This window comes from Hyla sarda, chromosome 3, assembly GCF_029499605.1.
Source record: "Hyla sarda isolate aHylSar1 chromosome 3, aHylSar1.hap1, whole genome shotgun sequence".
NCBI classification, from domain to species: Eukaryota; Metazoa; Chordata; class Amphibia; order Anura; family Hylidae; genus Hyla; species Hyla sarda.
In genome coordinates, this window is record NC_079191.1 from 218,365,852 (window position 1) to 218,393,216 (window position 27,365).

At 45.4% G+C, this 27,365-nt stretch overlaps 1 protein-coding gene across 1 annotated transcript in view; it reads right to left on the minus strand.

Moving 5' to 3' along the window:
- The window catches only part of MDN1 (midasin AAA ATPase 1), a gene marked incomplete in the record, with an annotated part of 346,772 nt that overhangs the window by 157,614 nt on the left and 161,793 nt on the right, over positions 1-27,365 (minus strand). Inside the window, 6 exon segments of the mRNA XM_056566109.1 lie at positions 9,386-9,574; positions 9,808-9,915; positions 12,502-12,699; positions 12,831-12,953; positions 13,260-13,468; positions 25,578-25,775. Coding sequence (XP_056422084.1) covers positions 9,386-9,574; positions 9,808-9,915; positions 12,502-12,699; positions 12,831-12,953; positions 13,260-13,468; positions 25,578-25,775 — 1,025 coding nt within the window.

A 27,365-nucleotide genomic window follows, 5' to 3' on the forward strand; every position in this document is an offset into this window, starting at 1 on the left:
CTTCTTAGAAGCGGCATTAGCGTCCCAAGCTTTCAGCCACATGGAGCAAAGAATCGCCACCAGGTTACCTGTAGCAAAGGCCGCACAACGGGCAGACTGCAAATAGCCAGGGCACAAGTAGTCTCCAGCATTGGAGAGTTGAAGTGCAAGATCCACAAATTCCTCTGTAGGGGCCCCAGACAAAATGCCCTGGCAGAGTTGAGAAGCCCAAAGAGATAGGGCCTTGGACATACATGCTGAAGCGAAAGCGGGAAGCAAGAATGAACCCGGTGCTTCAAAGGTAAATATGGTAAGATTCTCAATCCTCTTGTCCGCCGGATCTTTGAGAGGCCATATCGCCAATGGTAAAGTAGTCGATTTCAATAGACCGGAAACCGGAGGATCCACAGCCGGAGGAGTCGTCCATTTCGCAATCAAGTCCTGAGCAAACGGAAACAGAGCCTGTACCTTCTTAGTCCCTTGGAAGAGTTTGTCTGAATGTTTCCATGCAGCTTCCAGTAAGGTGTCAAATTCAGCATGAGGGCTGAATACCTTAGGAGAGCAACGGGAGTGGTGGAAGGAGACTCCTGAAGTAGGGTCCGAAGTTCCGGGGTCCTCTAGGTGAGTAGTGTCCCTGATGGTTGACACCAAGCTGTCCACCATGTCGGACATGCTAGTTTGGTCCTCTGAATGAGAGGTAGAACCTGATGCCTCATCTTCCAACACCCCAGGAGAACGGGAGCGGGAGGAATGAGCCTTAGATGAAGGCAAGGTAGACCTGGCATGTAGAGCTTGAGACCATTGTCAGTGACCAGGAGAGTGGCCCCTACAGCGGGGGCGCTGTTGGAGTGTCGGGGAGGAGCAGCTAGACCCATGAGGAGAGTGCCTGTCCAGGACTCTGTATTCCGGAGAGAGTGCGGGAGAGAGCGCGTGCAAGAGAGAGCACGCGCAAGAGAGCGAGCGCGGGAGAGAGAGCAAGTGAGAGGGAGAGAGCAAGTGAGAGGGAGAGAGCGGGAGAGAGAGAGAGCAAAAGAGCTAGAGAGAGCAAAAGAGCTAGAGAGAGCGCAAAAGAAGAAGGAGGAGGAGGAGGAGTGATGCGGAACGGATCAAGCCTGGCCCTTATTGGAGGAAGGAAGGAGGCACCCAGACTTGACTACTGCAGTGCGCACACCGCAGTGTTAGGAGGTCAGTGACCCCCAGTGCACGCGCTGAAAGGTAATAGGACAGTGGGAAGAAAGGAACCAGGACCCGGCCGAAAAGTTTGGCCAGAGGGGAGTGGGCAGAGCTAAATGCTGCGATTAGGCCGCAATTAATGACCCCTAACATTCCGTGTGCCTTACACATGAAAGTGAAAGTAACTGTTGGCCATGTGCATGCAGCGCAGCCGACAGGGAGAGATGCACATAGACTGCAGACAGCGGGTCGGCGCATAAGCTGTGCACCACTCGCTGAGAAGATGGGAAACACGTGGAGCTGCGGGGCTCTGGGAGAATGCACCCGACTACAGTGCTGGCCCCGGAGAGCTGACAGAGTACCCGGAAGGCAAGATGGCCGAGCTGGGGAACTGGTCCGTGAAAACAGACGGTACAGAAGGATGGGCCCAAAACAGGGGTACCCCAGAGGTTGAGAAAACTGATTAAAGATAGACCCCTGGGGGAAACTTACCTATTGAAGTCTTCAGCCAGCTATTAAACACCTGCATCATGCCGGTCTGAGAAAGCTAGACGAGCAGGGATGGTAGGGGGACCTAGACCCAAGGCACAACCCCAGGCTCAGGCCGGTGGCGAGAAGGGGTTGACAGTGCATAACTCTATGCCTGTGCCCCTTTGTCTCATATGGGGGAACAGGTAGCACCATGCCCCTGAACTCCCACCTAAAAAGAGGGAAATAAGGAGAAAAAAAACTAAATACAACTATAAAAATAATAAAGTAAATACCAGGTCTGGAGAACTGCAGACCTGTGTCTGCTTCCTATGGACACTAAGCTAAAGCTGTTAGCTCAGAGTCTGTTGGCTGGGTATATCCTGCCAGGAGGGGCAGACTTTCTTTTTGTTGCCTAGTGCCAACCTCCTGGTGGCAGCAGCATATACCCAAGGTCTGTGTGCCCCCCAATGGAGCCGAACGAGAAACATTTTTTTTTTCATTAAACACACTTTTTGCCCCCCACTAGAGCCCTATCAAAAGCCTACATTAGATGGATTACATAGATCAAATGTCATGCTATTGCATTACATTGATTCGTGCTCGATTTCTGAGGGCTGCCAAAAGGGAAAACACCAAGGACAAGATAAGGCACACATCTCGAATTTGCTTTATTTTTCAGCAGATAATAGACAGGCATGCAGGACTTTTGTTCCCACACTGAAAACTGGATGTTATAACTTATGAAGCCATTTAACATTGAAGTCTATGGTGATGCAACTAACTCCAATGTTTCCTTCCTTTATAGCTACTAGCATGCTCAGAAGAAGAAATGGTTATAAAATAACTGACATTAACGGACATTTAACAGATAGATGTTTTACAAAATCTTCTGTTTGGCCAAATGGTAAGCTAAGAACCTCAATTTTTCTCTGTAGCAGTATTGCAATGAAAAAAAAGTGTTATATTAGGCTGCGGGGACCGGATCTTCCTGGGGAATGGGAAAACCGTGCACTCCCGTATCCCAGCCGGACGTGGCCCCATCTCATTAATTTGAATGAGCTGACCGGAGTCAGATAGTGACTCCGGTTGGCTCATTTTTGCCCCGTATCCGGTTTTTTGGCCAGACGGAAAACCACAGAAGAACATATACGGGGCAAAAATTAATGATATGGGGGCCGGATCCGGCTGGGATACGGGAGCGCCCAATTTTCCCATCCCCCTTATGAACAATAGTAGTGCAAACCCAGCCTAACCCAGCTTAGCGCCAGCAGTGTGATGCTAGAATTATTTCATTTGTACCATTTTACTTCTGTTAACATCAGTGTCATATCCATTATGAGTGTCAGTAACAGACATATAACAGATTTAAACAACACTCATGTAAACATAGCCTAATGATCAACCCCTTAAGGGCACAACTTATTTTGGCCTTAATGACATGACATGTTTTTTCCTCCTCGCCTTTTAACAGCCATAACTTTTATTTTGACATCTACAGACCGATGTGAGGGCTTGTTTTTTGTGGGACCACTTATACTTTCCAATGATACCTTTTATTTTACCATAAAACGTACAGCAAAACAAAAATATTTTGTGGAGACACTGAAAAGACAACAGTTATTGTGCAACTTTTGGGGGGTTTTTGGTTTTTACACTTTTTTTTTAACAAAATCACTATGCTTAAAATTCTCCTCTTCTGACCCCTATAACACTTAAAAAATTTTCATATATGGGGCTGTATGAGGGCTAATTTTTTTGTGCAGTGATCTGTAATCAGAATTTTTTTTAGTTTCGTTTTTTTTTTTTGCCATTTATCATGAGGGATCATAAACATTTTATTTTAACCCCTTAAAGGGGTACTCCCCCCCTAGACATCTTATCCCCTATCCAAAGGATAGGGAATAAGATGTCTGATCGCGGGGGTCCCGCCGCTGGGGACCCCGACAATTTAGCATGCGGCACCCACCTGTTTCTTGTCCGGAAGCGCTGGAGGGTCTGGGTCCCGACCACAGGAACGGAAGTTCGTGACGTCACGTCCTGTCCCCTCAATGCAAGTCCCCTCAATGAAAGTATACTAAAACCGTAGTATACTACGGTTTTAGGTCCGGTCACAAAACTGGATACGGGTCAAAAATGAGCCGACCAGAGTCACCGTTTGACTCCGGTCGGCTCATTAAAGTGAATGGAGTTGAGCGCTGGTCCGGCTGGGGTACTAGAGAGCCCGGTTTGCCCCTCCCCCAGCTGGATCCGGCACCCGTAGTGTAAAAACGAGATGTGAATGCAGCCTAAGGAATGCAACCCTTACAAATAATACGTGGTTGTTTTTTCAATCATACATTTCTATTAAGGATAACAGAGGAATAGCATAGCATGATAGAATCAGCGGGTTCCACAATTATTTCATGAGAAAATAGATAAGACCTCAGAGGTCTTGTTTCTGACTGATAGTTTTGAGCAAAACATGCAGTATAGCCTATGTAGCTAGGGGCAGAGCCTGACTGCTGAGCTGGATGGTTGCTTAACGGAGTAGCTCTCAGTAGCCGAAGCCTTTACCTGCCTCTAACTACGTCAACGTTTTTAAAAGTGGCAAGAATGATAAAGAATCCCTGGGGAACACCCCTAGTACTGCTAAAGGGCAAGAGAACCAAGCGGACATGGCGAAATACTTGAAGAAAAGAACGCAGCAAAGCCCCTCAAGGCTCCCCAAGATGGCGCTGGCCGCTAATGAAGCTGACCGGGAGGACGACACTGACTAAAACCGCTATGGAGGGAGCCAAATAGAGTCTGGTGGAGAGGATAACAGGCTATCACTCAAAGCGTTCTTGAGAAAGACTGTTCACCATGCGGTGGCTAAAGTTTTACAGGCTGCCTTTGCCCCAATCCTCCAGGAGCTAGCGGAAATCAAGGCGAAAGTGCGTGTTGGGTCCCGCACATACCATCTTGAGACTGCACTGACAGACACTGTCTCATTCTGTGACTCTGCCTCCCAACAGCTGCATGAGACCCAACTGAACCAAGCATTCCCACTGCTAGAAGACCCAAAAAATCGCAGTAGAAGGAAGAATATCAGAATCGAGGGGGTCCCAGAGTCGTTTGCGGAGGAGTCCCTACCTGCGGTGACAAAGCAAATCTTCTCCATACTTGTGGGTGAGGAACGGGCCGCTGCCATCACAATTAAAAGGGTCCATAGGGTCCTCCGACCCAAACCGCCACCTTGAGACCTGATATGCAAACTCCTAAGCTATGTGGACACGGCGGCAATACTGAGAGCTAACAGGGAGGATGACTTATTGCAATTTGGGAGTAACCCAGTTCTCATATTCCAAGATATCCCTCCGTCCATGCTAGCAAAGCGCAGGCTGCTGAATCCTTTGCTCCAGAAGCGGCGGGAGCACCATCTACCCTATATGTGGCTTTTATCAGTTTGGCCTTTCTATCCTGAAAGATGGCAAGCGCATTTCTATTCGTCATCCAGAGCAACTGGAGAAAGTGTGGGAATTATTCACCAGCATCGAACCGATCCAGATACCCTCATGGCTACCGGTCGACAGGTGCCACACACTTCCCCCACTCCCTAAGATGCAACCGATTCATAAGGCCGACAGGGTGAAGTCTCAAAGCCCGCAGACAAGCAGCGAAGGCCCAGAAACAACTGGACGCCACCTTCTGCCTTTCTACACTAAGTATTCTCACCATTCATTAGATAAAGGGGGACGACTGATGTCTGCTATGATCAAGAAACGTAGGGAGAAGACGTCCCTTCGATCACCTCACAGACAGGGCAGGTGATGACATACTGAGCACATTGCGAAAGCCTTTCAGGCCTACTATACAGAGCTGTACAACATTCCACACACAATACCCAACCAGCTGTCCAGGTCCTGAGCAATTACCCAAATTCTTTGATCCTTAAAATTACACCCCCTCTCGAAAGACGAAGGGGAAGCCCTGCTGGAGCCTTGCTCGATTGCGGAAATTGGTTCTGCCCTGTCGTCCTCCCCATCAGGGAGGAGCCCTGGGCCAGACAGGCAAAGCATGACTTACTACAAGGCATTTAAGTAAGCCCTATTGCCCAAGCTGACTCAATGGTGCAATGCTCTGCTTCAGGGCATTCCCCTCATGCACTTGAAGCCCACATTACTATTCTCCCTAAGGAAGGGAAAGACCACAAGCTTTGCTCCAGCTATAGGCCTATCTCGCTCCTCAACCTGAATGTAAACTAGTGGGCTAAAGTATTAGCGCAACGGATAGGTCAATATCTTCCCAGACTAATCCATACCGATCAAACACGTTTTGTAAAAGGTAGGGAAGGTAGGCATAACACAAAGTCATGCACGCCATACAATTTGCTACCATGTCCAAGAGACCACTCCTTCTTGGCACGGACGCCGAGAAGGCGTTTGATAGGGATTCCTGGGACTACCTTAGGCACACACCTGCTAAATTGGGAATTCCCTCATCACTTATTGCTGCCATTATGTTGCTGTATTCTGCACCTATTGCCCGGGTCAATAGTACTATCCCTCCCTCTTTTACTATTTGGAACGGTACAAGACAAGGGTGTCCCCTCTCCCCTATACATCATAGTTATGGAAATATTACTACAAGCCATTAGACAGAATTGCGTGATCGCCAGATTGACCGTAGACGGACATACTAATACAACAGCCGCTTTTGTGGATGCTCTGCTGATCCTAATCACCAACCCGAAAACCACGTTACCTGAACTGTGAAACCACATTGATAAATATGGTGCTCGTCCATCAATTATACCATACTTACATAGGGTCATTTATTGTGTAGTCTGGTTTGGGACCCTTGACTCGAATATGCTATCAAACAATACATCATTTGCCCATAGTTGACACTTTCAACGGGCATATATATACACTGATGAACTTTCTCCTATTATTCACTATTGTTACTCTGTATACATGATCATTATCACGCCACTGATTTCACATCTTAATATATTTATTTTCACTTAACATTCACATATTCTACACACATTCCTTACATCCATCATGACCAACACCTTTAATTAATATCCTCAACAATAAAATTTTTCCATATGCACTTTCACTATATTACACATTTTTTAGTTATTCTTATATTTTTCACATGTATATTTATATATATATATATATATATATATATATATATATATATATTACACATTATTCATTTATACATTAGCCATTTTTTTCATTTATTATTTACTTTTCTAAACACTTTTCACAATTTTCCTCCAAACACAATCCCCATTTATGTGCCCGAAACGCAGCATTAAATACCTTGGCATTGCCCTCCCTGCCTCCCTCTCTGACCTGTTCCCTCTCAACTACACCCCCCTGTTGCGGAAAATAAGAACCCAGCTAGAGGCATATAAAATCCCATACATGTCGTATATGGGTAGGAAGAGTCTGTTACAAACATATCATGCCGTCAATACTCTATATTTTGCTTATGATTCCCATTAGCTTACCGGCCAACTATCTGCTCCACTGGAAAAAACTCTTCACCTCCTTCTTGTGGTCGGGAAGGAAGCCCCACCTGCCGTATAGCTTACTCATTAGGAAAAATCATCAAGGTGGGCTAGGACTACCTGATGTGGAGCAATGGTACAAAGTAGTACATCTTCAAAAGGTGGGCAGAGATTCTTTCCTCAACCAGCCTCTTACAGCGTAACTCCTTGGAATTTTCACAATTGACCACTCCAAATGTTTCCATACAACGGGCCATTTGGCTCCCCACGAGATCCTTATTCCTCTAAATTGATAACCCTTTGTTGCGAGGCACACAAACTCAAAGGCCTAGAATAGATGAGAATCCCAAGAAAAGACACATAAACCCACTCTTTAGCCTGCATTACCCAGTTCCCTGATACCCTACATACTCTCCCGTGACATTCCCATAGCTGACAGGACCTGGACGTTATTTCGCTCGATTCCCCTGAAAGAATTATGTCACAATAGACAACCCCCGTCCCAGCAGCATTTAGCTGCTCTGATACCTCACACCTCTCTATTTCCTCCAGGCCTACATGGTTAGGAGAAAATGTGTGTCTCTATTAAGGGTGTATGGCATAGGTGATGACCTGGTTCGGCTTGAAAAGCTGGCTATTGCTCAAGCTCCCACTGTGAACCGACCCAAATTGGCTGTGTTTCGTACTCGCTTCCTCCAGGACTATGTTCACTTTGATCCACTTTTTCTCATCCCATGGGAAGCGGAATTAGGTTGGTCATTCACAGACGAGGAGAGTAAGTGGATCCTGTTGAACTCACGGCTTTTCTAAATGTGTAAAATTGCAAGAGGTCATTATAAGTTACTCACCAGATGGTATCATACACCTGATCTGCTTTACTCTTGGGGCCTAGTACCCGACGCTCTCTGTTGGAGATGCCGGGCTGCAAAGGGCTTGATTTCTCACATTTGGTGGGACTGCAGAGCCATTATTAGAGTGGTAGGCACCCCAGTGTTGTTGTCACCAGCCCAGATTTTTCTGGGGCTATCAAACCCAACTTGTTCTTTCACAGAAGTCGTTAATTGCACATCTTCTAGCAGCTGCTAAGGCAATGATCCCCCTCCAATGGATGCAGACCAAACCACCCACCATACAGGAATGGATAGGTAAGGTTTCACACATTTGTAGAATGGATAAACTGTCTAGCTGGAGTGACCACACACATACTAGATTTTACCGGATCTATAACCATGGATAGCTTATAGAGACGCGTGCTAGCCCATCATACAGTACGCAATCGCCCCGCTCTCCTTGGGTGCCGGCGATGTATCTTGTCAACATTATCGGCCGTTGGCTGTCCGGGCATGCTGGGTGTTGTAGTTTTGCAACATCTGGAGGTCCGCAGGTTGTAGACCACTGTTAGAGGACGCTGTACTCACCTGTCCCCGCCGCTCCGGACCGTCACCGCTGCCCTGGATGTCCCAGTCCATCGCTGTCACCGCGTCCCCGAGGTGTCCCCAACGCTCCGGCAAGGCCTCTGCTTCCCCCGCATCCGCGCTCTCCGTCGCCGCCATCATGTCACTATGCACGCCGCTCCTATTGGATGATGGGACGGTGTGCGCGGCGACGTGATGACGTCGATGGAAAGCGCAGACGATGCAGGGGATCCAGAAGAGGATGCTCCGGAGCCCCGAGGACAAGTTATTGTCAGCAGAGCACACGGGGCACTGAAAACGGCTATCCGGCGGCAGCTGAAGCAGTCAGCGCTGCCGGATAGCCGTTTATGCGATGGCCCCGACATACAAAAGCATCGTATGTTGATGCTGCCTTCAACATGCGATGGCCTCAGAGGCCATCGCATGTTGAAATTATCGTATGTCGGGGCCATCGTAGGTCGAGGGGTCACTATTATATTTGCACTCCTTTTGCAGTCTGGGCAGGAGACCTACCTAGTACCATCAACGACAAGAACGATGTCAATGAAGTAATGGGCCACTAGGGCCCATAAAAAGCTTGCACACTATGCAGGACACTCTTAATACGCTGCTAAGGGGACAGTTTTCTTTCCTGCTCCAGTACTTACTCTTTACTGTGTTTCAATTGTTATTTTCTGTGCTACTTATGCCACAGTGATGTTCATACACCTGTTACGTTTGAAAATTACAAATAAAGAATTGATAAAAAGAAAAAAAAAAAAAAAACTATGCAGCTAGGTTCACTTCACAGAAGTATGGGGAGAAGATTTGTCTAAAAATGTGCACTCTGGTTCAAAGAGGCGTTCTCTGTGTTGATACTAACCTTTTGTCTATCCTCTTTAGATCTCATTCGCTCCCCATATACCAAAAAGACATGCTGGGATGGATCATAACTTCCAGGTGACTGATCGTGCAACATAAGGTGACACCACCGAAACAGATCCCTCAAATTGAACTCCCATGGTCCTCCTTTCTGGCCCCATTTTCTTTCAGTCATAACTTCCAAGTCAACCTAAAGCAAAAGCAAAACTCAATTTGTAGGACATTGTTAACAAAACACCAGAGTATGTACCGACTGAAGCACTTTGATACAGTCACACATACTGTATTTGCTGCAATTTGGAACCTGTAAAGCATGAAACCTTCAGCATCAAATCCTAAACAAGCAGTCTGAATGTACCTATAAACTAAAGGCTCTACTGCAATTTGCCACACAAAAAAAAATAAAAAATCCTGGAGATATACCTGGTTATTGAACGCAACCATTTTATTAATGACCTCTTCACCCAAGGTAGGAAAGAGAGAGTTTGCTATGAACTGCATATCAGATGGCGTTAGTTGATCCACAAATACCTAAACAATAACATACAAAAACATGTTAAGAAGGTATATACCACATTACATATTAGTGTATACAATATGAATCAATAAATATTTGCTTTATATTGTAAAAAAAGAACTTTAATTGTCCAAAAGTTATGTAATTTTGAATGATATTCCTTAGTTAAGATCACGCAAGATTGTAACCACCCTATAGTCTGGGTACTATCCACTACTACAGCACTTTAGTTTCTTTTTGCCAATATGTACACTCACCATCACTCCTCCTAAAGCGCCATTTATTTTATTGCAGCACAGCTGCCCGCTTACACTAGTTTCATTAATATATCTGGGTCATGTGATCAGCACTCCACCACAAAATTGCATGATTATGTATCTCAGGAAGTGGTCTTCACCTATGAAATTCCCTCCTGACAGCTCCCAGCTCTCTGTATACTGCTGCTACCTCTATGGGATCAGCATATATAGTAGTTATATACCCTTAGCCCTGAGGCTGTGTTCACAAGCTGCATTTTTCCAAATTTATTTTCTCTGTTTTACTGTGATTTTAGCTAAATCAGTGTGAATATGTAGCTATTATACCGCAATTGCACAAATCACAGAAACAAAAACAAAACTTACCGTTGTATTTTGGAAAATTGCAGCAGAAAACCGCTTAAACGTGGTAAAAAAAAATGCATTAAAAATTCGAATTATCAAAGCTCAATTGTGATTATAGGCTAAATCACTTTCCATGCTTAAAACATTGATCTAAAAAATGCACTTTGAATAAAAAAAAAAAAAAAAACAACCCTAAAAAAAACTACACAATGTTAAAGCGTACCTGTCATAGTGCAAAAAAATAGAAAACAAAGTGATATGTTACTCGGGACCCAATCCTGATCATGTGCATATAATTTTTATGTGTCTCGGACCTATATATCCAGAGATATAAGCATTTATCTGCTGGTGAGTTACTTTTTCATTGTGCAGGCTGGAGGGGGCGTGTCAGTCTGTCTCCCTCACAGGAGCGAGCCTGTGCAGTCAGCCAATCAGTACTCTCTACTCTGTAACCCTTTCCTCTCTGGTTTTATGCTGTGTCATGTGTCAGAGGAAGATACTTGGAGCTTACCTGCAGTAATCAGAAGACATTATGGTGAATTCATAACAGGATAAAATGTATAAATATAAGAATAGATCTTTATAAAATTAGTGCAAGGATTTTTTAGATAAAAGTACAGCATTTTTATGAATACATGTTCTATCTGTTTTATCTTCTCCTAGTAAAGCTGGATGCTAATCAGCATAGCTGTCACTATGTGTGTCATTCATCTTTCACATACTCCTGAATGTCTGATCAACTTCTTTGTTATTCAGGAGTCCGTTGTTGAATGTCTGATCAACTTCTTTGTTATTCAGGAGACCGTTGTAGTTTAGTAACAACTGAAACTGCAATATTTGTAAATAACTGTGTTAGAGCAGTGTTCCCTCCAGTTGTTTTAAAACTACAGCTCCCAGCATGTCCACACATTCTTTATCTGTAGTTTTGCATACACAATAGAAATCTTCTATACTGGATACCGGTATGCTACAGAGGGTGGGGGTGGGGGGGTCCTGCTGTCTAATGTCTGCAACTATCTATACTACCTACAAGAGGATACTACCTTCTAGCTACAAGCGGGGCCTGCTGGCTACAAGGGGCCCTGCTGTCTAATGTCTGCAGCTATCTATACTACCTACAAGGGTACCTACTATTAAAGGCAATCTTACAGCAGAGTCACCTGTACTAACTTGAATTTATAGGTAGATAGTGCAGGTAACCCGGTTTCTACTGCTGCTCACCATGTGAACATCAGTACAAACGCTTCAGAGACATCGGTCTCACCACCAATGCAAATTCCTTGTTCTGTCCAATGGAGTAGAGAGAAATCTTGGCTCATACTACAGCAGCCGCCTCCATTGCACATAACAAGAAACCCACATATCAGCACGATAAGCAGCACCAGAGACCGGATAACCCTGGTGTCAGATTCCCTTTAAAATAAAAGTACTCGTACTTGGTATCGGCGAGTACTAGAATTAAAGTATCGGTACTCTTACTTTGTCTTAATAAAATGGTATCGGGACATCCCTAATAAGCACAAAAAATATCTTTAACAAAAAACACACGTTACATGGTATATAGTTATTTCAATCAATCAGTGAGAATATAACAGGACACAAAGAAGAAAAGCGGTAAAACCTGATTCAAGTTCTGTGGCCCCTTAATGGTTTTACTCTGCTCCTGGCAACCAGGCAACTTTAAGACAACCCAATTTACTTAAATAGGACTGTGCTGTGGATCCCCTCTGCACAGGGGCAGCCGAACATCACTGTGCAAGGAAAGACTGGAGGAAATGATTCGGGATAGCTGCCTCTTCACAGAGTTCATTCTTTCTTTGGATATTTGGGGGTCTCCGACGTCATAACCCCAATGATCCTAAACAGATGCATTGCCTAGCAATATTCCTTCACTTTGCAGGCAGAGGGCTAATTTCTTTTGACATTAGCTTAGATGGCAGATTCAAAAGTAAAAAGATACCTTGACTACAAATCAATACAAACTCCTGACCGACAGACCTGTGTAAACCTGTTTAAAAAGGATCGTGGAAGTCCTTTTCGACCACCTCCTTGACGGAAGGGGTTCTGGCAACCGAAGATCTTTGTTTTTTCATGTTGCACTTGAAAGCTCATGCCAAGTTCTGGAATGTATATCTCAGCACGATGGTCAAAGCAAGCATTGAGCCCTTCTAGCACAGACTGAGATGCCAGGTTCAACTGGGTAAAAGAAAAAAAAGAAAATAAATGACAACATGGCAAAGTACTCCACTGCACACTATGATTCAATTCTTGAAGATATTTTAAGTATAGTAAACAGATGAACCAGTAACATTTATTGATAAACTTACTTCATCCAGTACAATCCAATGACCTGCCTTTAAAGCAGACAGCAGTGGTCCATCACGCCATGCAAATTCGCCACCTTTACCTCCTTCAATAGGAAGGTCAGTGCCAAATAAATCTGTTACATCCTTTAGAAAAAAAAATATATATTAGTAGTAAATTATTCTTAAAATGCCACTACTAGTATGACAATGCCAGTATGAGCACAGGCAAACACAAAAAAAAAAAACTGACTCTTGCCTGAGTATAGGCTATGAATTTTTAAGGCTGGATAACCGTCAACTTGAATTTGTTAACTTGACCAAGAATAATGAACTGCAGCATACCCAGAAACATATCTATGGCTAGCTATTGAAATCTTGTTAAAATATTTCATGCAGCACCATAAATCATTAATTAAGCTTTTTATGGCAAAAGAAAAAAATTCACTGTACCGTTTGCTCAGAAAGGTTAATCCGAACCAGATGATTTCCAGAAGCTTTAGCTAAGGCTGTGACAAGACTGGTCTTGCCAACACCTGGGGAGCCCTCTAATAAAATTGGTTTGTTAAGTTGCATTGCTCGCAGTAGCCTCTGTGCATTCATTGAAGTGGTTTCTGAATCAAGTGCATAATCGGTCATAGATTCTTCATTAAATACAGGACCTTAAAAGCAATAAATAAAATAAATAAAGTAGATTTTATAGACTTACTGTAAAATCTCTTTCTCTGAGCTTCTATTGGGGGACACAGGACCATGAGTATATGCTGCTTGCCACTAGGAGGATGAAACAAAGCAAAAAACTAAAGGCTGGCTCCTCCCAGCAGGATATAGCCACCTCCTGGCTCTGAATAACTCAGTTTAGTCCCAAAGCAGAAGGAGAACCAACCAAGAAGAACAGTCCGAACAACAAAAACCCAGACAAATGAAGGGAACCAACCACAAAACACCCCCACACCAGAAACTGTCTGGTCACCAACAAATAATGAGTGGGTGCTGAGTCCCCCAACATCCCAGCCAAAAAGAAACTCAGGCAGATGGCAGGACTGCCCCCCTGTAACACCATGGCCCAAGCCTGCGTCAGAAGATGCGAAAGAATGAACACTGAAAAAGAAATGACCCCCGCCTTGCAAACCTGTAAAGCCGAAGCCCCGTTGCTGACCGCCCAAGAGACCCCCACTGCGAAGGTGGAATGAGCCTTCACTCGAAAGGGGGGCACCTGACCCTTGCAACGATACGCCTTTGAAATGGCGGAGCGTATCCACCGAGAGATAGTGGCCTTAGTAGCCGGGAGCCAGTCAGTCAGGAAGCACAAACAAACAGTCATACTGCCGAACAGCACGAACAAAGTCCAGCTTGTGAAGTTGGCGCTCCCACAGATGAGAAGGGCAGAAGGCAACACAATCTCCTCGATCAGGTGAAAAGACGACATGAACTTAGGCAGAAATGAGGGCACTGGACGAAAAACAACCTTGCCCTGATGAAGCACCATAAAAGGGGAACGACAAGAGAGGTCAGCCAATTCTGACATCCGGCAAATAGACGTGACCAGGAAGGCCAGCTTCCAGGAAAGGAAGCGAAGAGAAACTTGACTGGGAGACTCAAAAGGAGCTCCCTGCAGAACGTCTAAAAGAAGATTGAGGTCCCAAGGTGCAGTGGGTGACCGAAATGGAGGAACCTCGTGAACCACTCCCTGCAAAACAGTGCGGACATGATGGTCGGACACCTGAGGGCGCTGGAAGAGGACAGAAAGTGCCAAAAGCTACCCCTTGATGGAACAGAGGGATAGGTGCATCTTCAGGCCCGACTGCAGAAAGGACAAGAGATTTGTCAATAAAAAAGAGGCAGGAGAGCGCGCGAGAGAGATCACGAGAGAGCGCGAGAGAGACTTGCACCAGCGGAAATAGGCCTGCCAGGTACGATGGTAAATCCTGGCTGATTAGGGCTTCCAATCATGGAGCATGGTCCGGAACACACTGGAAGAGAATCCACGATCCCTCAAAACCACGGTTTCAACCGCCACGCCGTCAAACGCAGAGGAAGTGAATTGGGGTGGCAGAGGGGTGCTTGGGAGAGAAGGTCGGGGCGATCCAGAAGAGAATGTGTGCCACGAGACTGACCATGTCCTCATACCACACGCGGCGAGGCCAATCCGGAGCGTTGTCCGTCTACACCCGTACTGGGAGACCCCGCAGCAGGAGACTCCAGTTAGGAGTACATAGGAAGCTCCAGAACATTGGATTGTGAAACTGGATTCCGACAGGTTCCAGCGACCTTAGACCGCTTGGTCCCGAAAGACACCTACCCAGCAGAGCAGACTTGTGTCCGTGCTTAGGACATGCCAATGGAGAGGCAGAAAGGAGCAGCACGTCCGGAGAAGAGGACACTGAAGCCACCAAAGAAGGGAGCTGCGAACCTTGAGCCGAAGTCTGATCCCGCGATGAAGAGACAAGGGAGGTTTGTCCCACTGAGAAAGGATGGACCACTGAAGAGGACAGTACAGAAATTGGGTGAAGGGAACAGCCTCCATCGAAGGTACCATCTTGCCCAGAACAGACATGCAGGTCCGGACAGGGACCAGACCTGGCCGCCAAAGCCCCAACAACAGCTCTCGGAGCTTCACCTCCGGAAGAGAGGAGAGCTGCTGCCGTGTCAAAGCAAATCCCGAGAAAGGTTAGAGATTGGACTTTGCACGGTTGATGATAAACCAAAATCGGAAAGGGTCTGCAGAGTGATGTCGAGACTGACCCGGTTCTGCTCCAGGGAGGGCGACTTGATGAGCAGGTCGTCCAAATAGGGGAGAACCGATACACCCCACGAGTGGAGGAGAGCCACCACAGCCGCCAGCGTCTTTGTGAAGACTCGGGGCGTGATCCCCAGCCAAAAGGGCAGAGTGACACACTGAAAATGACCGTCAGGAACCGCGGAACTCCCCCAAATCCATGGAAGGGACCACCGACCACAGGGATTCCATTAGGAAATGCCGTAGCCGCACATGACTTCAGAAGCTTCAAATAGAGGATGGGTCGGACAGAGTTGTCCTTTTTGAGAACTAAATAGATTTGAGAAGAACCCTGCATACAGTTCTCGTGGACAAACAGGTGAGATCACTCCGTGAGACAGGAGTGTGTGAAGGGCCACCTGAAAAGCTGCCGCAAGAGCGGGAGAACGGGGAGGGCGGGACCGGAAAAAATGATCCCGGGAATAGAAGAGTAGTCTATTCAATAACCCTGGGAAACAACCTCTCTAACCCACACATCCTGGACGTGTGCCAGCCAAACGTCCCGAAAGAGGGACAGGAGACCACCCACCCAAAGCGCACCCTCAGGCAGTGGGAGGTTTGAGAGCCCCGGATTTGGGGAGGGTCGGTTGATACATGGCCCCGATTTCCAGGAGGAGCGGGTCTTGAAAAGAAGGCACCCTCCTCTCTTGAGAAGCCAAAGATTAGACCTGGCGGCCCGAGAAACTAAAGGAAAGAAAGGAAGAAGTCTTCCGCCGCGGGTCTGAGTGGTGCGGCGGACGATTCTGTGGCAAGAGAGAACTCTTGCCCCCAGTAGTCTCAGAGATGATCTCATCAAGGCGCTTACCAAAGAGACGAGACCCTAAGAAAGGAAGCTCCATAAGGGAACGCTTAGAGGCCGCATCGGCATTCCAAGTCTTAAGCCACATGGAGTGACGAAAAGCCACTAAGTTGCCCAAGGCAAAGGCAGCGCAGCGAGCAGACTCCAAGGAAGCCAAGCAGAGGTAGCCCCCCGCATTAACAATTTGCTGAGCTAGATCAGCCAAATCGCCATGGGAGGCACCAGCTAAAATCCCCTGGCGCAGTTGACCGGCCCAAACTGAGAGGGCCTTGGATACCCCAAGTGGAGGCAAAGGCAGGCGTCAAAGTTGGGTCAGCTGCTTAAAAACGAATTTTGCCAAATTCTCAAGGCGCTTATCTGAGGGATCCTTAAAAGGAGGCTGCATCGGCCATTGGCAGAGCAGTGGATTTAGACAGCCGTGATACAGGAGGGTCCACCGTAGGAGGCCAACACCAGTTTGTAACCAAGTCCTGAGGAAAGGGAAAGAGTCCGGAGCTTCTTAATCCCATGGAAGCGCTTATCCGGATGCTTCCAGGCCGCCTCTAACAGCTCGCCATATTCAGTGTGTGGGCAGAAAACCTGAGGAGTCTGACGAGCATGGCAAAAGGACACTTCAGGGATTGCACATGAAGTTCCTGGGTACTGCAGGTGGAATGTGTCCCTGACAGCAGACAACAGGCTATCCATCAAATCTAACATACGGGAAGTCTCTTCAGAGTCAGAGGGAGGAACCGAATCCGGATCCCCAAGCCCCCCTGGGTACCAGGAGGGCATTGTAGAAGTCCTAGAACGGGTGGAGGTGGACTGGGAGCAGAGACCGAAAGCGTACACTGGGAGATCGGTGGCGATGGCGTCTGGAGGTAATGGACCTGGAGTGAGGGGGGGGGGGGGGGCCTTGGGGGGCAGAGGAGGAGCTACTGCAGAGCACTACAGGCACTGCCAGAGGGGTGGGAGCTATGTTTAGGCCCAAGCCGCGGGCTAAATTAGAGAAGCACCCGTAGCCGGGGCAAGAACCTGAGTGCCTCAGTCGGCTGGGATCAGCTGTCCACCAATGCGCAGGTTAGCAGACGCAGCGAACACAAACCCCCCCCAAGTCCCTGAAACAGAGCACCTCCCGTCCACATTCTATAGGAGCAGTCGGAGGGAAAATGCATGGGGAAAGGTGAGAAAAACTCCCAAAAGTTAACCCCTAGCATCCCAGACAATAATGTCACCAAGAGAAAAGAGCACCAGGTCCAGGGTATGGGAGGAGGGGGAAGTCATACTCACCAATATGGACACACTCATCTATGGAGAGCACCAGTTCTAGTCTTAGACCAGCTAGGGGCCAGCTGCGTTAAGCCAGCCTGGCAGGGGCAGATGGGGGACCCAGATCCAGGGTATGCCACCAGACACTGGTTGATGGCGAGGAGGGATTAACGGTCCACCCTGCAATGTACCGTGCCCCTAGCTCGCATGTGTGTGTGTGGGTGGAAGGGGGAATCAGGCAGTGCCATGCTCCGGTCTCCCAATGCTAGAAAAAATAAAAAAGGAGAGAAAATTTAACTAGACACTGGTCTGGCTCCTGCTGACATTAAGATAAAACTGAGTTGCTCAGAGCCGGATGGCAGGTATATTCTGCAGGAGGAGCCAATCTTCTTTTGTTTTTTGCCTAGTGTCATCCTCCTAGTGGCAAGCATCATAGGTCCATGGTCCTGTGTCCCCCAATGAAGCGCTCGAGAAAAGACAATTGGCTTTTGGGAAAAAAAAAAAAAACACACACACATACACCACTAGATTTATTAACGCGTAATGAAAAGAACCATATGATACAATAAAACAAAATGTGGTCTTGAATGGGAGCGGAGCGAATAATCTTTTCAAGAATAATAATAAATACCTATAATCCAGCAATGCCAATCCACATAACTACTAACTCCTAAGTTAACTTAATAATTCAAAAAGACAATTCAAAAAGGATAGCCCTCCCATTAAAATAACCCACCCTTAAAACACACACACACCAAAAATAACCGGGGGAGAGACCCCCCTCGGATATACCAACAGTACACTTATAAATTATGTGTCCCACCAGCTCTATACACAATCTCTATCAGCCCAAAAATCAAATAATATAACAAGCAACTGAACTACCCCATTGGGACATGCTGGTATCCAGGGAGCACCTCCACCACCACCTCTATTCAAGAATGCATAATAAATGTGGAACTTAAAATCTGTCACAAAATCGGATCTAGGTTTGGCGACTTTCTAGGTTAGGCCTTTATAATTATGAGGTCCTTTAGTCTAAAGGGGTATTCAAGGAAAAAACTTTTTATATATCAACTGGCTCCAGAAAGTTAAACAGATTTGTAAATTACTTCTATTAAAAAAATCTTAATCCTTTCAGTACTTATGAGCTTCTGAAGGTGGTGTTCTTTTCTGTCTAAGTGCTCTCTGATGACACGTGTCTCGGGAAACGCCCAGTTTAGAAGAAAATCCCCATAGCAAACCTCTTCTAAACTGGATGTTTCCCAAGACAGGTGTCATCAGAGAAGATTTAGACAGAAAACAACAACCTTAACTTCAGAAGCTCATAACTACTGAAAGGATTAAGATTTTTTAATAGAAGTAATTTACAAATCTGTTTAACTTTCTGGAGCCAGTTGATATAAATATAAAAAAGTTTTTTCCTGGAATACCCCTTTAACTCCTTAAATAAGTGTTTTTCTGTTTTCGTGCTTTTGTTTTTTCCTCCTTACCTTTTAAAAATCATAACCCTTTCAATTTTGCACCTACAGATCCATTTAATGGCTTTTTTGTGCCACCATTTCTACTTTGTAAAGACATCAGTCATTTTACCCAAAAATCTACGGCAAAATGGGAATGGGGGGAAAAAAAAATCATTGTGTGTCAAAATTGAAGAAAAAAAGCCATTTTGTAAATTTTGGGGGCTTACGTATCTACTCAGTACATTTTTTGTTAAAAATGACCCTTTATCTTTATTCTGTAGGTCCATACAGTTAAAATGATACCCTAATTCTATAGGTTTGATTTTGTCATACTTCTGCAAGAAATCATAACTACATGCATGAAAATTAACACATTTTAAATTGTCGTTCTGACCCCTATAATTTTTTTTTCGCGTACGGGGCTGTATGAAGACTCATTTTGTGCCGTGATCTGAAGTTTTTATCGGTACCATTTTTGTTTTGATGGACTTGATCACTTATTACGCTATTTTTAAGTTTGGAATTTTTTTGGCGCTTATGCCATTGACCGTGTGGTTTAATTAACCATATATATTTATAGTTCGGACATTTATGCATGCGGTGATACCACATGTTTAGTTTTATTATGTTTATATAATTTATTATATGGAATTTGGGAAAAGGGAGGAGATTTAAAAAAAACTTAAGGCTGGGTTCACATCACGTTTTTGCCATACTGTTTTCTATCAGTTTTTCTAAAGAAAACCGTATGGCAAAAAAACTGATGGAACAGTATGGGGAAAAAGTGAACCATATGCGTTTTTAAACACTGTTTTTAAAAGTGCATACAGTTCCGTCCGTTTTTCTAAATAAAAAAAAAAAACATAAGTTTTTGAAAATGTTGTCCATTTTTAATGGGAAGGGTGTTGGGTGGGGACTTTAGGATGCAAATGCGCATGTGCAAAGTAAAAACCGTATACGGTTTCCCGTATGGAACCATATATACATGTGCGTTTCCCATTGATGTCCACGTTAAAAAAAAAAAATAAACAAACGTATGCGGTTGCATTATGGTTTTTAACCCCTTAAGGACCAGGCCATTTTACACCTTAACCCCTTAACGACGCATTTACGTCCTGCGCCGGCTCCCGCAATATGTAGCGGGATCGCGCCGCGATCCTGCATCATATCGCGTCGGTCCTGGCGCTCATCAACGGTCGGGACCCGCGGCTAATACCACACATCGCCGATCGTGGCGATGTGCGGTATTAACCCTTTAGAAGCGGCGATCAAAGCTGACCGCCGCTTCTAAAGTGAAACTGAAAGTGATCCGACTGCTCAGTCGGGCTGTTCGGGACCGCCGCGGCGTCCCGAACAGCTGACCGGACACTGGGAGGGCCCTTACCTGCCTCCTCGGTGTCCGATCGACGAATGACTGCTCCGTGCCTGAGATCCAGGCAGGAGCAGTCAAGCGCCGTTAATGCTGATCACAGGCATGTTAATACATGCCAGTGATCAGCATAGGAGATCAGTGTGTGCAGTGTAATCGGTCCTATGGGACCGATAACACTGCAAAAATTTTTTTTTTTAAAGTGTTAATAAAGGTCTTTTAACCCCTTCCCTAATAAAAGTTTAAATCACCCCCCTTTTCCCATAAAAAAAATAAAACAGTAAAAAATAAACATATGTGGTATCGCTGCGTGCGTAAATGTCCGAACTATAAAAATATATCATTAATTAAACCGCACGGTCAATGGCGTACGCGCAAAAAAATTCCAAAGTAAAAAATACGCATTTTTGGTCACTTTTTATACCATTAAAAAATGAATAAAAAGTGATCAAAAAGTCCGATCAAAACAAAAATGATACCAATAAAACCTTCAGATCACGGCGCAAAAAATGAGTCCTCATACCGCCCTGTACGTGGAAAAATAATGATAAAGATGACATTTTTAAACGTATAAATTTTCCTGCATGTAGTTATGATTTTTTCCAGAAGTACGACAAAATCAAACCTATATAAGTAGGGTACCATTTTAACCGTATGGACCTACAGAATAATGATATGGTGTAATTTTTACCGAAATATGCACTGCATAGAAACGGAAGCCCCCAAAATTTACAAAATGGCGTTTTTTCTTCGATTTTGTCGCACAATGATTTTTTTTTTCTGTTTCGCCGTGCATTTTTGGGTAAAATGACTAATATCACTGCAAAGTACAATTGGCGACGCAAAAAATAAGCCATAATATGGATTTTTAGGTGGAAAATTGAAAGGGTTATGATTTTTAAAAGGTAAGGAGTAAAAAACGAAAGTGCAAAAACGGAAAAACCCTGAGTCCTTAAGGGGTTAAGGACCAGAGCGTTTGTTGCACATCTGACCACAGTCATTTTAAACATTAATAACTCTGGAATGCTTTTAGTTATCATCCTGATTCCAAGATTGTTTTTTCGTGACATATTCTACTTTAACATAGTGGTAAAATTTTATGGTAACTTGCATCCTTTCTTGGTAAAAAATCCCCAAATTTGATGGAAAAAAATGAAAATTTTGCATTTTTCTAACTTTGAAGCTCTCTGCTTGTAAGGAAAATGGATATTCAAAATAATTATTTTTTTGGGTTCACATATACAATATGTCTACTTTATGTTTGCATCATAAAATGTATGAGTTTTTACTTTTGGAAGACACCAGAGGGCTTCAAAGTTCAGCAGCAATTTTGAAATTATTCACAAAATTTTCAAACTCCCTATTTTTCAGGGACCAGTTCAGTTTTGAAGTGGATTTGAAGGGTCTTCATATTAGAAATACCCCATAAAAGACCCCATTATAAAAACTGCACCCCCCAAAGTATTCAAAAATGACATTCAGTAAGTGTTTTAACCCTTTAGGTGTTTCACAGGAATAGCAGCAAAGTGAAGGAGAAAATTCAAAATCTTCATTTTTTACACTCGCATGTTCTTGTAGATCCAATTTTTGAAAGGGGTAAAAAGGAAAACAAATTACTTTTATTTGAAACCCAATTTCTCTCGAGTAAGGACATACCTCATATGTCTATGTTAATTGTTCAGCGGGCGCAGTAGAGGGCTCAGAAGGGAAGGAGCGACAAGTGGTTTTTGGGGGGCATGTCACCTTTAGGAAGCCCCTATGGTGCCAGAACAGCAAAAAAAAAAAAAAAAAAAAAAAACACATGGCATACCATTTTGGAAACTAGACCCCTCGGGGAACGTAACAAGGGGTAAAGTGAACCTTAATACCCCACAGGCTATTCACGACTTGCATATGTAAAAAAAATATATATATTTTTTTAGCTAAAATGTTTGGTTTCCCAAAAATTTTAAATTTTTAAAAAGGGTAATATCGGAAAATACCCCCCAAAATTTGTAACACAATTTCTCCCGAGTACGGCGATACCCCATATGTTGCCCTAAACTGTTGCCTTGAAATACGACAGGGCTCCAAAGTGAGAGCGCCATGCGCATTTGAGGCCTAAATTAGGGACTTGCATAGGGGTGGACATTGGGAATCACTGGCGTAGAATACCCCTAACAGGATGCCTCCAGCTGTTTTAAAACTCCCAGCATGCCTGGACAGTCAGTGGCTATCTGCAAAACAACTACTCCCAGTATTGCCAACAGCTGGAGGCTCCGTTTGGGAAACAGTGGCGTACCAGACGTTTTTCATTTTTATTGGGGAGGGGGGCTGTGTAGGGGTATGTGTATATGTGGTGTTTTTTACTTTTTATTTTATTGTGTGTTAGTGTAGTGTAGTGTTTTTAGGGTCACACGGGCGGGGGTTCACAGTAGTTTCTGGCTGGCAGTTTGAGCTGCGGCAGAAAATTTGCCACAGCTCAAACTTGCAGCCGGATCCTTACTGTAAACCTCCACCCATGTTCACATTCACATTGGGGGGGGAGGAACATCCAGCTGTTGCAAAACTACAACTACCAGCATGTACCGTCTATCAGTGCATGCTGGGAGTTATAGTTTTGCAACAGCTGGAGGCACACTGGTTGTGAAACACCGAGTTTGGTAACAAACTCAGTGTTTTGCAACTAGTGTGCCTTCAGCTGTTGCAAAAGCTACAACCCCCAGCATGTACGGACAGCAGAAGGGCATGCTGGGTCTTGTAGTTATGCAACAGCCGGAGGCATACTACTTTGGCTGGGGATGCTGTGGATTGTAGTTATGCAACAGCTGGAGACACACTGGTTTGCTACTTAACTCAGTGTGCCTTCAGCTGTTGCAAAACTACAACTCTCAGTAGTCACCGACAGCCAATGGGCATGCTGGGAGTTGTAGTTATGCAACCAGCAGATGCACCACTACAACTCCCAGCATGCACTTTAGCTGTTTGTGCAAGCTGGGAGTTGTAGTTATACAACAGCTGAAGGTACACTTTTCCATAGAAAAAATGTGCCTCCAGCTGTTGCAAAACTATAAGTCCCAGCATGCCCATAAGGGAATGCTGGGAGTTGTGGTGGTCTGCCTCCTGCTGTTGCATAATTACAGCTCCCAGCATGCCCTTTTTGCATGCTGGGAGCTGTTGCTAAGCAACAGCAGGAGGCTGTCACTCACCTCCAACTGCAGATCCACGCCGCTGCCGCGCAGTTCAGTCCCTCGCCGCCGCTCCTGGGGCCCCGATCCCAACTGGGGTCTTCTTCCCGCACCCGCTCACCTCCTCCGGAAGAGGGGCGGAGCGGGTTGCGGGAGTGACACCCGCAGCAGGCGCCCTGATTGGTCAGCCAGGAAGCCGGCCGACGAATCAGGGCGATCGTGAGGTGGCATCAGTGCCACCTCACCCCTGCTGGCTATGGCTGTTCGGGGCAGTCTCTGACGGCCCCGATCAGCCAGTAATTCCGGGTCACTGGAGACCCGATTGACCCGGAATCCGCCGCAGATCGCTGGACTGAATTGTCCAGCAATCTGCGGCCATCGCCGACATGGGGGGGACATAATGACCCCCCCTGGGTGATATGCCGGGATGCCTGCTGAACGATTTCAGCAGGAATCCGGCACCGGCTCCCCTCCAGCTAGCTGCTGGGGCCGGAAATGCGCAGAGCATATCCATATGCCCTGTGTCCTTAAGGGGTTAAACTTAAGTAAAAATTGTGGTTGACCAAGATTTTGTCTACGGTTTAAAAACCATACTGCAACTGCATACTTTTTTTAAATTAAAAATTATTATTTTTTTTTTTAATATGGACGTCAATGGGAAACGCACATGTATCAGGTTCCATACGGGAAACAGTATACGGTTTTTACTTTGCACATGCGCATTTGCATCCTAAAGTCCCCACCCAACAGCCCTCCCATTAAAAATGGACAACATTTTCAAAAACTTACCGTATGTTTTTTTTTATTTATAAAAATGGTCGGAACTGTATGCACTTTTAAAAACAATATACGGTTTACTTTTTCCCACACTGTTCAATTTTTTTTTAAAGAAAAACTGATTGAAAACAGTATGGCAAAAACGTGTTGGGAACCCAGCCTAAAAAGGAAAAGATTATTGTGTGTGTTTTTAAACTTTTTTTTTTTTTTTTTTTTTTATACACTTTTAGTCCCCTTAGGGGACTTTTAGGAGGAATCATTTGATTCCACATACAGATCAATGTGGTTCCATAAAACCACATTGATTTGTGTGCTCTGCGCTCGATTGATAAAGCCTGGTCCTGCCAGGTTTTATCATTCTCAGCGCAGGAGCCGGGACTACAGGAGAGGTAAGCCCTCAAGCTGCGGGGGAGCGATCCACCGCACTAGACCACCAGGGACAGGATAAAGGCACCTTTAGACGCTGCCGTCAGCTTTGACAGCTGCTATGTAAAGGGTTATTAAAGGGGTAGTCCAGTGGTGAAAAACGTATCCCCTATCCAAAGGATAGGGGATAAGTTTGAGATCGTGGGGTGTCCGACCGCTGGGGCCCCCCGCGATCTCTCTGTACGGGGCCCCGGCTCTCCGCCGAGATAGCGGGTGTCGACCCCCGCACGAGGCGGCGGCCGACACCCCCCCCCCCCCCCCCTCAATACATCTCAATGGCAGAGCCGGAGATTGCCGAAGGCAGCGTTTCGGCTCTGCCATAGAGTTGTATTGAGGGGGCGTGTCGGCCGCCGCTCCGTGCGGAGGTCGACACGCCCCCTTCCCGCGGGCTGTCGGGGCTCCGTACAGGAGATCGCGGGGGGCCCCAGGGGTCGGACCCCCCGCGATCTGCAACTTATCCCCTATCCTTAAGATAGGGGATAAGTTGTAAACCACTGAGTCACCACTGGACTACTCCTTTAACAGTGGACCTCAGATATAATCAGGAATCAGCTGGGGGCCGGCCTGTATTGGGTCGGGAGCCCGCACCATACCCAGTTACCGGCACACAGACGAGTATAGACATCTATGTATGTATTTAAGAGTTTAAATACAGTTTGCAAACCAGGAAGAATATAATCCACACAAAATCAAGAAGGTAAAAACTATGACTTAATTGGTGTAAAACAATAATCGATTTTTACCTCTAGTTATATAGAAGGGATGAATTCCAAACATGTTTTTAGATAAATTTATCTTTCGTTGTATGGTTCTCTCATACATCTCTAGGTTTAACTGTTCGTCTTCAGTAATCTGGACAGCAGCAGAGAGCTTCCAACGTAAAAAATGCATACATTTTTGTCTGGCAGATAGAGCAGATGCAGGAGAGCAAAAAGTAGTGCCTACAAAGAAGAATGAAGTCTTAATATTGAAGGCTTAACTAATATATATATAAAAAAAAAACTGTAAATACTTTATGCTCCAGTTTGAGATTTATTAATACTATTTTGCCTTTAAATGAATTATAGTTTTAGTATTTGATTTAACTACTTGTGCAGACCGCACATAAACTATAAACAACTGGCAGAATCACAAGTGAATCTGAAAGGACATTAATGTACATCCTCATGGAGTAACTACCACCTAAATGTTACTGTCGTTAGAAACAACTTTTGCCCTATGGGGAGTCTAAAAGGGTCTAACTAAATTTAAAAAAATGTCTAAAATTAAAGGGGTTCTCCGGTGCTTACACATCTTATCCCCTATCACCTATTACGATCGCGGGCGTCCCGCAGCTGGGGACGCCCGCGATCATGCTCGCGGCACCCAGTTTGTAATCAGTCCCCGGAGCGTGTGATAGCTATCACGCCCCCTCCCGTCGGCTTGCATTGAGGGGCGGAGCTTGACGTCACACGGGGTCGGAGGCGTGACGTCACACGCCGCCGGCCCTCTAGTCGCCCGTAATCAGACCCGGATCGAACACGCTCCGGGGACTGATTACAAACGGGGTGCCGCGAGCATGATCGCGGGCGTCCCCAGCTGTGGGACTCCCGCGATGAGGCATCTTATCCCCTATCCTTTGGATAGGGGATAAGATATGTAAGCACCGGAGAACCCCTTTAAATAAAACCCCTTCCACAACTAATAAATAAATAAAAAATAACCCTTGCAAAAAAAAAAAAGACCAAACACCAAAAATGCAGATTTTTAAAATCACAAAAAAATAAAAAGCAAACAAAAAAGGTCCAAGCAAACAAAAAATAAATAAAATTAAAAACTACAGATTACGAAAAGTCCTGAAAAAAGTCGATTTATTTATACTTCCTGTAAAATCTTTTTGTCGGAGCCTCCATTGGGGACACAGGAACCATGGGTATATGCTGCTGCCATTAGGAGGCTGACACTAGGCAAAAAAAAAAAAAAAAAGTTGGCCCCTCCTGGCAGGATATACCCGCCCACTGGCTCTGAGTTAACCAGTTTAGTGCCAAAGCAGTAGAAGAGGAGCGACAGAGAAAACAAAAAAGAATGTCTGAGGAAGTACCCTAGACAAACACTCCGAACAGCCCCACCGACAGACAACTGACCCACAGGCCAACTGACTAAACCAATGTGTGGGTGCTGTGTCCCCCTTATGGAGGTGGCGAGAAAAATATTTTACATTTTACATTTTTAAGTATAAAAAAAATCTCGCTCTCATACATTGGGAGACAAAGGAACCGTGGGACATCCTAAAGCAGTCCCCCATGGTGGGAAAACGGAAACTCCAAAAGAAAAGAGTCAGGCAGATGGCAGAGCCACCGCTGCCTTCAAAACCTTGCGATCAAACCCTGTGTATGCAGACACAAAAGTGTGCACCTGGTAGAAACTGGTAGTGTGCACAGACGACCAAGTAGCTGCCTTGCACATCTGTAAAGCCGAAGTCATGTTGTGGACCCCCCAGGAGGCCCCCAAAGAATGGGTGGAATAAGCCGTAAGGGCGGGACCTTCCCTTT